At 38.2% G+C, this 15400-nt stretch overlaps 1 protein-coding gene across 3 annotated transcripts in view; it reads right to left on the bottom strand.

Annotated features, from left to right (window-relative positions):
• Window positions 1–3226: 3226 nt before the first annotated feature.
• The window catches only part of DLGAP1 (DLG associated protein 1), a 493753-nt gene continuing 481579 nt past the window's right edge, over window positions 3227–15400 (bottom strand). For all 3 annotated transcript variants that reach the window (XM_075213364.1, XM_075213365.1, XM_075213367.1), the window contains one exon: window positions 3227–4166. In XM_075213364.1, the coding sequence (XP_075069465.1) occupies window positions 3951–4166 (216 nt within the window). In that variant the 3' untranslated portion in view covers window positions 3227–3950. The remainder of the gene's footprint in view (window positions 4167–15400) is intronic.

Genomic DNA, 15400 nt, shown 5'->3' with positions numbered 1-15400 from the left:
AAAAGACTTAGGGCCTAAGTCATTAAGGAGAGCAAAGCATAAAAAAGGAGTAAATTTGCACCTGAGCAAAACCATGTTGCATTGGAGGGGGAGGGAAATTTAAAATGTGGGGACAGATTTATAGCTGGAATAGGACATGTCCTAGATCAACTTTAATTTTCAGTGTAAAAATAAAGCTATCCAGTATTTGTGTGCTAGATGAAGAAGCAGCCAGTATTTAACTTATGTGCAAAATAATAAACTAATTTGCACCCGTTGCATTGTAGCATGGTTTGTCCCAGAGAACATTTACTCCTTTTATTGCCTTACTTTCCTTAATGACTCAGGTCCTTAGAATTTAGAGGTCCAGTGGATAAAACCAATGGATCCAGCCTGTAGGTCTAGTTTAATAGTTGGGCAGCTCTTCTTGGTTAAGGTGACCCCATTCTAGTAGTAATACTTGCCAATTATAACTAATAACTATTAATAGCATACCTGAAGCAAATAAAGCTGTTGGTTTTTAGTATATGGAATTTGGCAAACTAATTATCTGCTCTGTGTTACACTTGTTAATAACACCGTCATCAATAAAGGGTTATTTACAATTTTGGTGCAGGGAGTACTACTATCTGTGTCGCAGTCTGAGGCAAGAACAGCCAATAGCCAGGGGACAGCACCACTTATAAGTCAAAGGTCATACAAACTAGAGGCTCTAATCATTAGTCCTAGTAAAGTATGGTCCTATGCCAGTTCATTTCCCAGTATGATTGTCAGGCTTCTGGCACTATGACACTAATAAAACCTTTACCATAGAACTCATAGCAAAAAAAAACCCTGATTGTCTAATACAATTTCCCTTTATAGTTTTAATCTTTTTATATGTTTGTATATCATCCTACATATAATAAAATAGATTTCTCTCTGCTGACACAAATAACCAGGAAGTAACTATCACTTATTTTAAATGGTAAACGCTAATAATATGTTTTGCATCCATTGGTAACACACAGTGGAGGCGGCCATTTTGTGAACACAGTTTATGACTAGACTAAACGCCAGTAACAGCACCAAGGTGCTTCCTCACACTTGATAGGCTGCACTGCCATGAAGGTTACTTCAGAAGGGCGGCCTGCACTGTGTGTTGCTGACAGACATGATTTAGTAAGTAACCAATACGCCTTCTTTGATTTTTTCCTCCACCTTCTATTTGTCATGCACTAATGCAAAGTTTTGCTCAAATTTCATGCGCAACAAAAAAGTGCATGAATAAAAGTGCATTATTTTGTTTTTTGTTCATATTTGTTTTAAACTCCTTAACATGAATGTAACCTATTGGCTCTCTGTTGCTGATGTCCCTGTGTTAAAATTTCATCATGCAAGTGAAAGATGCAGTAGGAATCAATGATCCGTATCCTGTGATCTACATTCCCCCTTCCCCCTCAGACTGGGAGTGTGACGCTTGGCTATGACATCATAGCCCATCACTACACTCCCAGCATATCACAGACATGGAGAAGCAGTAGTCAGCAGATTCACAGGTAAGAAGCTAGCTGCCACTTCTCCATATCAGCAGCCAGCGGTCAGTGTGGGATAGGTGACAGCCTAGGTTCTCCTAGTAGTAGCGATGGCACTGAAAATGTCTACATTTATTTTCTATGTCTCTGAGTGACTGAACTAGAGTAGATGATACATAAAACTGTACAGTACGTGCAGTATTAGTCACATGATAGTGCATACTTTCCAACTCCCCCGGAATGTCCGGAAGACTCCCGAAATCCAGGTAGGTCTCCCGGACTCCCGGGAGAGCAGGCAAGTCTTCCGCATCCCACAATTTGCTATACAAAATAACTCGATTTGCGGTGAATTGCATCATTTTGGCCCTGCCCCCCGCAACAAAACGGCGTTTTCGTTGCGGGGGCAGGGCCAGAATGATGTGATTGACCTCCTACCGCCCTCTAGTCACGTTCCCTGTCCGGGATCTCCCGAACTTCACTATTTGAAAGTAGGCAAGTATGTGATAGTGGACTGTACATATTAGTATTAAAAACCTTTCAGTGTAGTCTTGTTTGTACTGGGATATTACACTTTTTTCTTAGCCCTAGTGGATTTTTCCGTAAACTGAATCATATTATGTTTGCTCATCTTAAGTTAGAAATATATTCATAGGGATATAATGATATGTATTCTGTATGATGAGAATATGGTATATGATCATTTATTTTTAAATGCACACCTGCTACTTTTCAAATACATTAATCAGTTCAGGTATTTTTTTTATTTTTTATTAATATATGTAATATTTTTTATAAATCTAATAAATACCTTTATATCGCTAATTTTAAGTGAGTTGAAATCTGTGTTTTGTCAATATAAAGCTCTAATTAAGCACTTTGGGCCTTTATTATTGATTTACAATATGTGTCCAAGTTCTGGTTTAATTTATGTAGTATGTTAAATGCACACTATGATGATATATATCATGTCACGTTAGTTCTGCTGACCTCCCTTTTCACTGTTCATATAAGATAAAGTGCATCATTATATATATTTCCTATATTATACATTAACATACTAATCTAGACACAGGCATCTACCAACATATGTACAAAAATGTAAGGAAAAAAATATTAAAACCAATCTCTAAACAGCCTAATAAAACAAAATTCTAGTGTTTTTTCATTTTATTATTTCATAGTATTTGCTAAAAATCATTTCATGGGTTTATATATGATAAATGGAAACACAGCCAGGTTTGACTTGAGGGATTGTTAAGGAAAGCGTTTTGGGAAACTTTTATTTTTTTTACCCAGCGTTCAAAATGTAACGTAGTGCAAGGAAACTGTTCTGAAAATAATGCATGTACCGGGCTGATTGATCCCAATGCAATGCACGCTGCTGCTGTTCACATGACCCGCGGTTTATCTTTCCAGCCAGGAGAACAGCAGATGTATGTAAGCTCCGAGATGCGTGATCCCAATGCCTGCAGTATTCTCAGAAACGTTTTCTAGCTTTGCTTTCCGTTTTTAGTAAGGTATGATCACACTGGATCCCATATCGTCTCAATGTCAAAATACTGTCATCACAATCTGGGGCACTTGATTGTCTTCTAATAATTTTATCCCCAAATGCAAACTCTTCTTTTATTGGCTTTCACCCAAGATGTTTTCAAGTGGGAGTTAAAAATATGATCTTATTTAATAACAAAGGAAATCTGCATGAATTCTTTACACCTTGACAAACAGTCTCTTTTCAAGTCAAGCTAGTAAGCTAATGCATGTTATAGTGTATCATAAAGGTACGTGTGAATGTCTTTGTGTGCACAGATCTTTTCCCTGCTACTCTCTTAGTAGTACAGCTATTCTCCTCTGTCACCTGTTGCCTTTGGGGAGAGGTGCGTCTGTGGCCTACTATAAAGTGCTCCATCTGCTCTACATAGAAAAGAAGTTGGGAATTTGAGCCCATGCTTTTTCACATTTAGAATAGGAAGACATCAGAGTACCCTACAATTTTCTATTGCTGTACACTAGATTACAGACTACTGTAGCTCTAGACAAAAGGTAAATAATATGGGGCACAATAAGAAGTTTCATACAGAGAAGTAATTCTTCCTTTATTTTATGTATACAAAGTAAAAGAATGTTCTATTGAACATGTGCAGTAGAGGCAGCACAGATTTGTGTCTATAGATCATCATTAAAGTGAAATGAGTGAGGACTAAGGGGGTTTACATGGTCATAGCCTCAGAGAACTGACTGCTTGTACCACAATATGAGAGAGGGACTTCATGACAATGTGAAGGTAATGACTGAAGTAAAAGAGAGAGTATAGAAAGAGAAGAAAAATACAAAAACATTTACACATGATTGTGTTTTCCAAACCAAACTAGAGGATATATTATATATGTAACTTTGTGTCATAAATATATATATAGGTATATATATAATATCCCCCCAGTGTTGCTTGTGATGGCTTCATAGCCTGGTTTGAGCCTCTGGGATGTAGATCTCAATACTATCCGCACTCTCGGTAGCTGAATTCTGTCGGACAGACGCAGCTCGCTTTGCAGACATCAGCCGCTTCCGGGCCTCATGCCGCTGTCTCTCTGTACTTTCCAGAGATCTGTCCCGGACCAGTGGGGCCTGACCTTTCGATGGCTTCTTTGGCACGGGAGGAGGGACCCTTCTCTCCTGATTAAAGCAGAAGGTTCAATGCATTATACAGATTCTCCATACAAGCTGTGAAAGCAGCTTTTCCATCTCTCTCTAGGCTTATGGCAAAATATGCAGTAGAATGTGATTATTTACTGTGTGGACTAATGTCAAATTTTGCTCCTATAAATACAAAAACAGTGGGGTAGAGTTACTAATATAAATTAGACATAGATTGCAAAGAAATTGGTTTTAGTCCCAGTTTGTAGTAAGAAAACAAGCAATACATTTCTACCTATTAGAGTGCGCCCGTCTCATACACATGGTGGAGACAGCAATTTTGTGAGCACCAGTCACTTTCTGGATCATTCCTTGGTCACTAATTCCTGGCGCACTGATGGCTGCACTCTCAGGAATATTGATGCTGCCCAAGAAATTGCTGCCACTACTGTGTGTAAATGACAGGTACCCCTAATACCTGATTAGGGTACCCATTATTCTATAATTAAATACCAGGACACCCATGTGACAATAAGATTGTTGAGGTCATAAAAAAACCATATACTTTCTTGAAGGACAAAATCATAGGAAACTATCTCCACTTATCATATTCTTATAGTAGACAGACTGATTACAAGGTAAGAAAAGGCCATTAATATAGTCACACATTCTCTCATTACTACAGCTTAAGATGATAACTGTTTAGTAAATATGGACTTGCAAAGCATTTCGCATTTTGTTTAAAATGTTATTTAGTGATAATATGACACTCGCTTTTTTCTGTCTATGTTTTGACTTCGGGATACTGCCATGAGATGTTCCTCATTAGATATAGGTCATTGATTTGGTCAAATTATTTCTGGCTTTAGTAAACTGTACATAAATGAATGAGTCAATAATTAATGCATATCTACTGACTTTTTGCCATATTAAATTCATAAAGGAACATTGCTAAAACGTACTTTTGGGAGCAATTAAAATCTTCCTGTGACTCTAAATTTTATTCTGATTCAATATTATACAAAAACGACTAATAAATTATTCTTGCTACCTTTTCTTAATTTGTTTCCACTCTTTCCTGTTGACATAACCCACCTAATGCCAATAGCATCCATATACAAATAAGAGGGTGGAGATCCAGCAAACGTTCTAGCACTAGAACGATGGCGCCTTTCTAGATGGCAGAAAGCAGATTACAATAGTTTCTTTATATTTCTTTAACACAAACATCTGGATAAATCTATATTTCTCACCCAAGCGTTTTTTTGGGATAGGCTACACTAGCAATGTATTAACTGCAACAAATCCTAACCAACAAGTTGCATGTTCTGTAACAGGTGTAATTGTATGGCGACTTACAGTCAGTTTCCTTTGCAATAGTCTGTGTGTCACAACTTACTGCAACTTTGCCAAACTGCACTTTATTACACAAAAAAACACACATTTAATTTAAGAGCAGATGTTATTTGTTGAAAATCGCCTGCAACACAGGAAGTACGTAGTGCAAAGTGAGAGAAAATAATTGCAAGTAACAACATTACATTGCACAGACAGCACAAAGAAGCACATATGTCATTTGTTGTATGCAACACCAGTTGCACAAGACAAAATCAATTGCGAGTGTTGCTGTACCCTTATGTGATCATTCTACTTTAAGGAGATATTTAAGTAACCATACTGGTTATCCTTACAAGTTGTAACCTTTGCATCTATATTCTTGCCCACTTACTATACACATTGAGAGAGATTTACTAACATAGTGCAAACTTGCAAATGACAACTAACAAGGTAGAATAGACTTTTGTTTTATAAGTATGACTAATAAAAGCAAATATTTTATTGGTTGCTACAGGTTACTGCTCATTTGCAACATATTAGGAAATCACCCCTACTGAAAACAGTTTAAGTGCCTTCTGCATCCCATAGTAAATCTTTGTGTTATGTGTATATTGTGCTAAGGTTATATTCAAAATGAAACAAAAATACAAATTAAGTTACTATATTACATATCACATACTATATTATGGTTGTCATTTTAAGTATTTAATGATCTAATATAATGGATTCCAGACATTTAAAAGGCATTATTATAAACCTATGCAATAGCTTTGTAAAATCTGAATCAAATATATAATCTGGACCTGATTCATCAAGGCACGTATTTACTGATAATGAGCGTATCGTTCGAAAATCCCCCTGCACATTCCCAGAACGGGCGATATGGCTGTGAACGCTGCCATGTCAAATGCAAATGACACTTACTACAGCCTACGATTTTGGGGAGTGAATTGGGTGGGGAAAAGGCGTTTTACCGTAGTGAATTTTCAGTAGGAACATGTAAAACTCAGCTAAATCTGAATCCAGCTCTGGCCATCTCAAAGTTATTTTTCTGCCATATCTCTTGCTCCAACTAAAGGGCTAGTCTAAGTCCTGATCAGTAGTGATGACAGTCTCGTATGCATGCTATAACATGTGTTTGCAATCATGCGCAACTGTGAAAATGTATTTTATGCTCAGTAGATATTAACAACATTCTAATAAACGTGTTTCATGGTAAAAAAAAATACATTTTTAAAAAGACATTTTTAACTTGTTTTATAATTAATACCTATAACAGATGACTTTAATTCAGTACTTTTTCCCCCTTCGTGTTCTTTGCCAAATTTATAATCCACATAGGTAATGGACATACCCTGCAGCATCTTGTATAGTAATCCACAGCACAACTGACCCCGATTTCAAAGGCACACGTATCTGAAGATCTGTGACTTGATGAATTCGGGAGTGCGCAAAGCCTGAATACGTGCGTGTAACACTAAACGCGGGATGCGCTCAGAATACGTGCCTTGATGGATCAGGCCCAATGTGTTTAAATTAATTTTACTTGAACTCTGTACAATCATCTTCAATGCAATATGGTTTATATTCAGAAGAAGTTTGATTATTTAGTATCAAATCTTTCTCTTTTTTTTTTATCATAAGAGAAGCAAGGCAATTCTTTTAGACAGTAGCAAAGAGTAATAGAACAAGATTTCGGATAGGAAGGCCAACATCAGGAAAAACAACAACATGCATTTTAAATACATTAAAATACTTTATTTGTATACAGCTAATTAGAGCTAACTGAGCTTCATAACACTTTATTTAGCCACATCTCTGATAATTGTCCTCAGTCACCGAATGAAGAACGAATGCTGATATTACAATACAGATATCAATATCCACTACACTGTACCTAAATTTTACAGTGACAATAGGATTTTCTACTTTTGGACCTGAACAGCATCACAGTTCTTTCTAGAACTCATCATTAAATAACATTTCAATACGTCATGAAAAATAAATGTTACTGTCAATCCTGGAGTCCCATGATCAAGTACATTACTTTATGTTCTGTGGTAAAAATACATGAGTGAGTTAGTTCAATCATTAGTGTGGATATTATAATATAGTTTTGGCTATAGTCTACATGTGGACTTCAGTGGTAAAGGGTAACTCCACTCAAAAATGATGTTACCTAATCAAAATCATTAGGCTGGATACTAGAATCTACTGGAATATACAATTTACAGGAATAATTCCTTGAAATAGGACATCTGCCTGAACTCACCTGTTGAAAATACAGAACAATACTGTTGCTCCATTTGACTCATAGCTCTTACACTAATTGTTCCCATGGCTTCAGATATTGCTAAGGTAGGTCAGTTTTTCACAACATATGTGCCAAATGGCAGCAACATTCTGATTTCAGGTAGAAGTCTTATTTTAAGTATCATCAGGTATTTCAGAAAGTTGTAGTGGATTTACCTTTTAAAATACCCTATCTAGTAAGAAAATAAAGTATCTTATTATGTCATTTCAGTAGAAGTAAAGAGCTATCTAAGATACTGATGTGTATCTCTTAAATTGACAATTTACTTTGATTCCACATATTGTCAATGTAGCGTTGAGGCACTTACTGAATTTCTTTCAGTGGTCTTTTACATGACATTAATATGCATAGACATGTAGATAGCAATGATTGTTTGGAGGAACAGTAATATGAAAGAAACATGTTATTAATGTTATATATGCACTATAAAATGTGATAATGATTACTTTTGTTAGTATTTCCTTGCATTATTAGTCTTATAACTTTTTTTCTGTAGGTCATAAAACAAAGTAAAAAAATCAACTGCACTGCCCAGACAAAATACTTATTTTTTAGCAAGGTTGCAAAAAGTTGATCAAGTTTAACTTTTGCCAATTTTGTGTTTATCAAGAGTAAGCACATACTTGCCAACTTTGGCAAGTTTGCCTCCAGGAGATGCAGAGGGTGTGTGTGGCAAGGCTTGGTGAATCGTGTTGTTTGGCCCCCGTGATTCGACTCATAAGCTTCGCCCCCGTCATTTAATTAATTAAGTGGAGCCAGGACCCGGGAGGTTGCCCTGCTCACCTGGAAGTCCTAGGAGGACTACCAGAATGTCTGGGAGATACCTAGACATTACAGGAAATTTAGGCAACTATGAGTAACCATAGGCAATCGGAGGCTATTCAGTTGCTGTGGAAGTACAGAAAGTCTCAGAAAGTCTTGGGATGCCTATTTCTAATAAAGCAGATCTCAAGCAGCCATGTTACTTAGAATTTTGGTGTACTTGTTCAAGAAACAGTTAATATTCAGGTTCTGGGTCTATTGGAATACGTGTTAGTTTGGCTATGGGGAATACTATACAAAAACGTAGAAAAATGGAGATTTAGCCTTTAAATCACTTGCATTCCACTGTGTGTAAGGAAATACAGATGTAGGATTTTCTTAATGTTAAACATGAAAGCTGCTATGGCTTCACAACAGTCAATTGAGGCTAATTAAATGACTTCATTCAGCAGTTTGCACCAAGAAAACAGTAAAAGCTGCTTGGCTTTTATTGAAGTAAATCAAGGTTATGTGCATATTGTTGGCACACACGAACTATGACTAACTTGCAATATAATACAATAAGGTAATACAAAAAATAAGGTTGTCAAACTCAGGCTGCAAGCCAATACTTGTGTGCATGAATGTATGAGCTATTGAAAAAAACAAAAACAGGTGTGACTAACCCAGTTTCTAACCAAGTCATTTCAATCCACGGTGGTCAACAGAGGTGGACCCCAAGTATCTTAGCTACACATCACTAAAATTATATAGCTAAAGGCTATTTTTCTCACTTACGACATCATGACAGCCTTTGTGCTTGGGTTTCCACTGCTGTGTGTCTTCACATGGTGAGATGGCAATTTTTTTTCACAAAGGAACAATTGGAATGGATCAAGTTTTTCCGTATGCATGATATTTTATTTGCACTTGTGAGTCATCCTAGGCGCTAAAATTAGATTTCATTATGTTTGTACTAAACTGATTCATTACACTTTGATCAACACATGAATAAGGGATGATTTTTCCCTATTTTGACATTACATGACTTACACCACTGTCTGTCAGTTTCACACTTGCTGCTAAGGTCTTCCAATCACGAGAGCAAAAAGTAGAACCAGCACTTCCATTATGAACTTGAAGGATGTTTATGGCAATACTCTATACAGGAGAGGACAGCCAGAGGAAATCAGTGTTTCAAAGATGTTTCAAACCAATAGGTCATTTATCAAGTTATTTTAATGACGTTAACGCCAATGTAAAACAAAGGAGCAGCAACTAATCAACTAAGTACTGCTCACATACGCCAATGTGTGACCGCCAAGAGTTCCCCATCATCCAGGGGATATGTCACATCTCTTTAAGATGAAACTGATTCCAACATCAATTTATGAGGACACATGTATGCTGCCAGTTAAAAAATCCCTGTCTCATACATGCAGACTTTGGTTTCTGCCTTGTCACAGAAGAGTGTAACCTGATCTCTGAGTCTGAGCCATTCAGTCATGGAGATCCTTGGTGGTCATGTGATGGCACAGGAAGGAGCGGGCTTTGTACATGCTAAGAGAGGTTATCATGTCATGTGACTGTGATTGCCGTGGTAATCACATAATACTGAGCAAACTGTAAATCATCAGTTTAAATTTAAACGCTAAGGAAAAATTAATAAAACAATGTGTCTTTTTATAGATAACCAGAGTGATTTATGTGGATCAAACACATTTCATTTTTACAGGGGATTAAATCTTTAAGTAAACAAGAAGCTCAGGAATAAAACAGGAGAATACAAAAATAAAAGTATCAAAAACCACAATGTGGTAAAAACATAATTGACATTTTTTACTTTCTGGTGCAGTCCTGTCGGAGTCTCTTGTGCTAAGACTCAGCATCTGAGACATCGCTAAAACAGTTGCACCTCTATGAGGTGTGAGCAAATATCGGCAGTGTTTTAGGTACAATAATACCTGGAAATAGGCCCAGCAGGAGCTTGAGCTAAATTAAATCAATCCCTATGTGTCCAAAAAAAAATATAGGAAAGTCCTTTTGAAGAAAACAGGAAAGTTAGTTTTTGACTTGCATCCCATGCACAGGAGAAGTGCAGCACACAACCTGCAAACAGGCCACAAAAGCATGATCTGGGCACTAGGAAACCTAAGTGTGCGCAGAGTGTAAACTTAGTAGCAATGAAACTAAACAAGACGTGTGCACTGTCTAGTCATAAATTGTTTGTAAATGTTAGGCCAGGTAAAAACTTATAGCACATGTTTATTTTAAATCTGACAGAGATACATAATTGCGATTTTGAATAAAAGAAAAAGGTAAATGAATAATGTAGTTGATAATTCACTCAGAAAATCACATTAGCAAAGCAATTATCCTGGTACCTGAGTGTTACAGGGCAAACACAAAATGTGCTTGACAGTGTCCAACACAAGGTCGTGCTAGTTCAACTGTAAGGTTACAAGTGGATAAAGCAGTGACACAAAAGTGTAACTTTCAGCCTGGGGCTGTTTATAGAAATCATTGGTTGATTTAAAAAGCTGACATAGCAGGAAAAATCCCAGTACAAGACATAAAGGAACAAGGTTGTGATGAATTTCAACAAATCTTCTTATACAACTTTCCCATGTCTGACACGTCTTTTTATGCGCGTCATATTACATTAATCAGCTGTAAGTGACATAAATGTTTCCAAATTTAAAAACGAAAGAATGTCCTCTCCATGCGGGAAGTAGAAATCGTGTAACACACAAATTAAAGGTGCTGAACATACAAAGAAAACAGAGTTGAGTATTGAACACTTGCTTACAAGTAAACAAGAGAAAATAATAATAAATACAAAAAAACCACAACAAAATAAAAATAGAATAAAAAAAACATTTTTGAAAATAGTGCAACCAAGTTGCACTAATTATTACTATAATAAGTGTTCATTTAACTTTCATACTGTTGCTTAAGCTATGAAAACTGTGTAGATAATTTGCAATCTACTCACATATTTCTTGCAGGATATCAGTACTGCACTGAACCTGGGCTGTGTGGCTTGTTATGCTGTTAAGCTCTGCAGCATCAAGAACTGGAAGACACCTTTTCTTTCAAAAAGCTCCTTCAAACAACTGTAGGGGTAGATCTGGACCCCTTAATCTTCTATTTTATTTTCTGAAAAGGCTTATTGTGAAGCTGTCACTCAGAAACTCTTGATTATGTCAGTATAATAAAAAAACCAATGGGGGTGAAGGGCGTGTGTCCGCTATGGAGCCTGGAGATGAAGGGCCCCTGATCCCCCTGAGGCACCCCCCTACCCATCCTTTACTACGGTGCATACTGCAATGCACTGTTCCGCCCCTGATATAAGATAAGGGCTATGTGCTTTGTTAGCTATTTTTTATAAACAAGCAGTTAAATGCAGCTGCAGTTTAGACACATGTAAGTTAGTCTCTGCTTATAAGCAGAACTTTTGGTTATCTAGTTCCATTCACCCGGAGCTATGGGACAAGTTTACAACCTAGAAACCACTAGCAATGGGTAGAGTAAGTATAAAAATAAAAGCTAGAGCTAACAGTGGGAGAGATAATGGGCAGAACTAATGGAAAAGTACTGCAGTGGCAGCCTATTATAATGTTGTCCTTCAGGCACTTCCGGGTACAGACAGGGGTGGCTGACAAGGGGAAATAAGGACAACTCCTCCAGGAGCCTCTGTTGTTTTTACAATTGAGAATTCACACTGAGACAAATGTGAGGCTTTTTAGTGCTACAGTGTGTGCACTCAGCAGCATATACTACAGGTAGTTTATATAAAATGGAAACACCTGGAAAAATGAGGGACACCAAGCATATTGAAGGCAAAGACTTTCACATAGATATGGCTCATAAGTTAGCTAAGCAAATAACATTGCAGCATGATCAGGGTCATGTGTAAAAATAGTGGACTGTCCAGATCAGGGTCTGTATCACAAAGTGGTCAGCTGTCTGCCGATCATCCCGGCAGCAGCGAGCCATCTAAAGGAATCACTGGTCCAGCGGGGGACACACTCCAGAAGGGAACACGAGGTGCCAATGGCAGTGGAGGAGCAGCTGAAAGCGTTTGCTGTATTCTCGCAGACTGTGCACTACTCCCTGCACCCTTAAGCAGGGAGTCAGTGAAAGGAGCTAGGATGATCCGAATAGGAAATCGAGAAAAGAAGTGAGCTTCCAGCAGGGTACGGGTAAGTAAACTAAGTAAACTACTGCAATCGGGTTGGAGAGAACCTGGGGGGGGGGGGGGGGGGACTGACAACCAAAACCATTTTGCTGGAACTGACCTCTAAGATACAATTAATGACACATTTGGGGTAATAAGAGGTGAAGCACCTACTCCTCCACTGTACATATTCCTACTTATTCTTGCCACATTTCATACTTCTCTTGTCCTGGTGAAATCTTTGCCTTTCTCTTCATTCTTTGTGTTTGCAATTCTGCCCCACTATCACTAGTTAAGACAACCACAGAGCATCCCCCTCCATACCCCTGAAAAACCAAATAGGGACAAGGGCAGATTGTTTTGGGCATATGCCCCCCCCGCTCAAATTAGATTAACTAATTTACTAACTACAGGGGTTTCTGGAGAATATTCCGGCTTCATGAGGAGAACAGACTCAATGTTATGCCATGCATCAGGACATCACTGCGTGCAAGGCCTAACACGTTACATCAAATCTGCACACGACTCTTCCAAATGCCTAATAGTATGACTCAGTGAACACATGATAACATTGCAAGCATTAATACTCATGCAATACTGAAGTGATTCTCCTTTCCTTCTGCTCCATCTAATGGATGGCTATGCCCCTCCTGTGATTGGCAACATCTCATTAGGGGAGAGCCACTGTGGGCCCCTAACCTTGCATTCCCTCAGTGGGCTCTCCATGCCCCAGTCTGACATTGTCTCTCATCAGTCTCACCATTTACATTGTAAAGAAATCTCAATCTATAAGTTTAAGAGGGCATATGGAGAAGTCAGAGGGGCTGTTATTGTCATGGCCATGATTCCAAGCTACACCTCTGCAACCACCAGAACCAGGGAGGGGGAGAGGGATGATCATCAAAGAGGGGTGAGGCCCTGTCTGTTTCATTTTTACTGGGCCCTGCAATTTCTGATGGCAGCCATAGTCCAGACTGACTCATTTTATGCAACAGGATACCTCATTGGTAAGGTTATTGTTAAGGCACATTTGTAAAGTCGATGCTTTATTTCGAAGTCCAAGGGAAAACAGGCAAGCAACTGCAAATTGTAATCTGTGGCATGTGCAGACAGCTTAATGAAAAACAGACCAACAAGAATTCCACAGAGCTCGATATCATAGTTGCAATGCATAAACCGCTCATCATACCCGGCTATGGATCTTTGCGAGTTCAGTGGTGGAAAGAGCACAGGCATTCGACTATCAATCAGTGGAGGTAGGTTATATAGTAAGATAAGTCATCCTCCACCAAGTTCTTGACAAATGGATTAAGTCCAAACTAAATAACACTACACTCTTGTTTCCAATAGCGGAGAATGCTGGTGGCTCCATAATATTGTGGGGCACATTTTTCTGGAGTGGTTCGGGTGCAGTTATTCCCCCAAAATTAATTGCTACAGCATTTTATGTCTGACAAGAGGAGTGTCCTCAAATGGTTTGATGAGCATGACACTAGTGTTATTCATATGCCATGGCCTTCTCAGTCTATAGAACTGAACTGAATTCAGTATTTATGATATATTCAGGAAAGATCAGGGGCCTGATTCATTAAGGAACTTAAATTAAGAAGTTTCTTATTTAAGTCTCCTGGACAAAACCATGTTACAATGCAAGAGGTGCAGATTAGTTTTCTGTTTTGCACATAAGTTAAATACTGACTGTTTTTTCATGTAGCACACAAATACTTGATAGCTTATTTGTACACTGAAATTTAAAGTTGATATATGATAAAAAGTTCTAAAATATGCTAAAATAACATAATTTTGTTAATTCTTTTTGTTCCTACATTATTATTAACCTCAAAAACACTCAACACACATTTCCAGTCATTTCCAGTCAATTTTGACCACCTCACAGGTCACAATATTATTTTCAAACACTTTCGGCCAAAGACTGCAGCGAGCTTCCTGGATGCTAAGCAACAGAGCAACGACACAAACCCACGGCAGTTCATAGCACATCTAGGAAACATTGCCACACAGCAGTGACAGAAAAGAAAAGTGGTGCAAGATGGAATTGTCATTGGGCCCTCCCACCGATGCTTATGTAAGATATTGAAAAGGACATGTACAGTTTAACAAAGCAAGCACTCCAACGACAAGGAGTGCCACTTTTGTGGCTGAAGTGCTTGGTTTGTTTGGGCCCCCACAAAACAAGCTACCAATAGCTTAGCTGCCTTAAGCCCAACAGTGCTGTCAATGAACTCTACACTATTAAACCATGTCTACTTGTGCAGCATCTGTAATCTCCTTCTCTTTTGAGGATACCTCCCTCTCATCCTTGAAGAACTGCCAAACTTATGTAGTCACAGGAGTGGATATTACAACTGGATTGGCATTACATCTTCAGACAGACTGTGACACAGAACATGTGGGCAGCATGGAACCCATCATGTTGGAATACGCTGCATTGAACAGAGATTTAAACCAATATATAGATGCAGTTGAGGATACCGTACTTAAGCTTACACCAGATGAGATCCCGGATTTAAGAGAGCTTGTACAGGAGAGATACACTGCGCTTCAGAATAATAATACAGAGGAGGCCCTGAGGCAGGACAATAAATATGTCCAGTTTAAAGACCAGCTAAGAGACCTGAGAACACAAATGGGTGTATCACCGCCCCCTGCAGACTAAGCTTTGGAAGATGAAGACGAGGA

This window comes from Mixophyes fleayi, chromosome 5, assembly GCF_038048845.1.
Source record: "Mixophyes fleayi isolate aMixFle1 chromosome 5, aMixFle1.hap1, whole genome shotgun sequence".
Classification (NCBI taxonomy): domain Eukaryota; kingdom Metazoa; phylum Chordata; class Amphibia; order Anura; family Limnodynastidae; genus Mixophyes; species Mixophyes fleayi.
The sequence above is the reverse complement of the archived record's forward strand: the minus strand, read 5'-3'. Positions and strand labels throughout refer to the sequence as shown.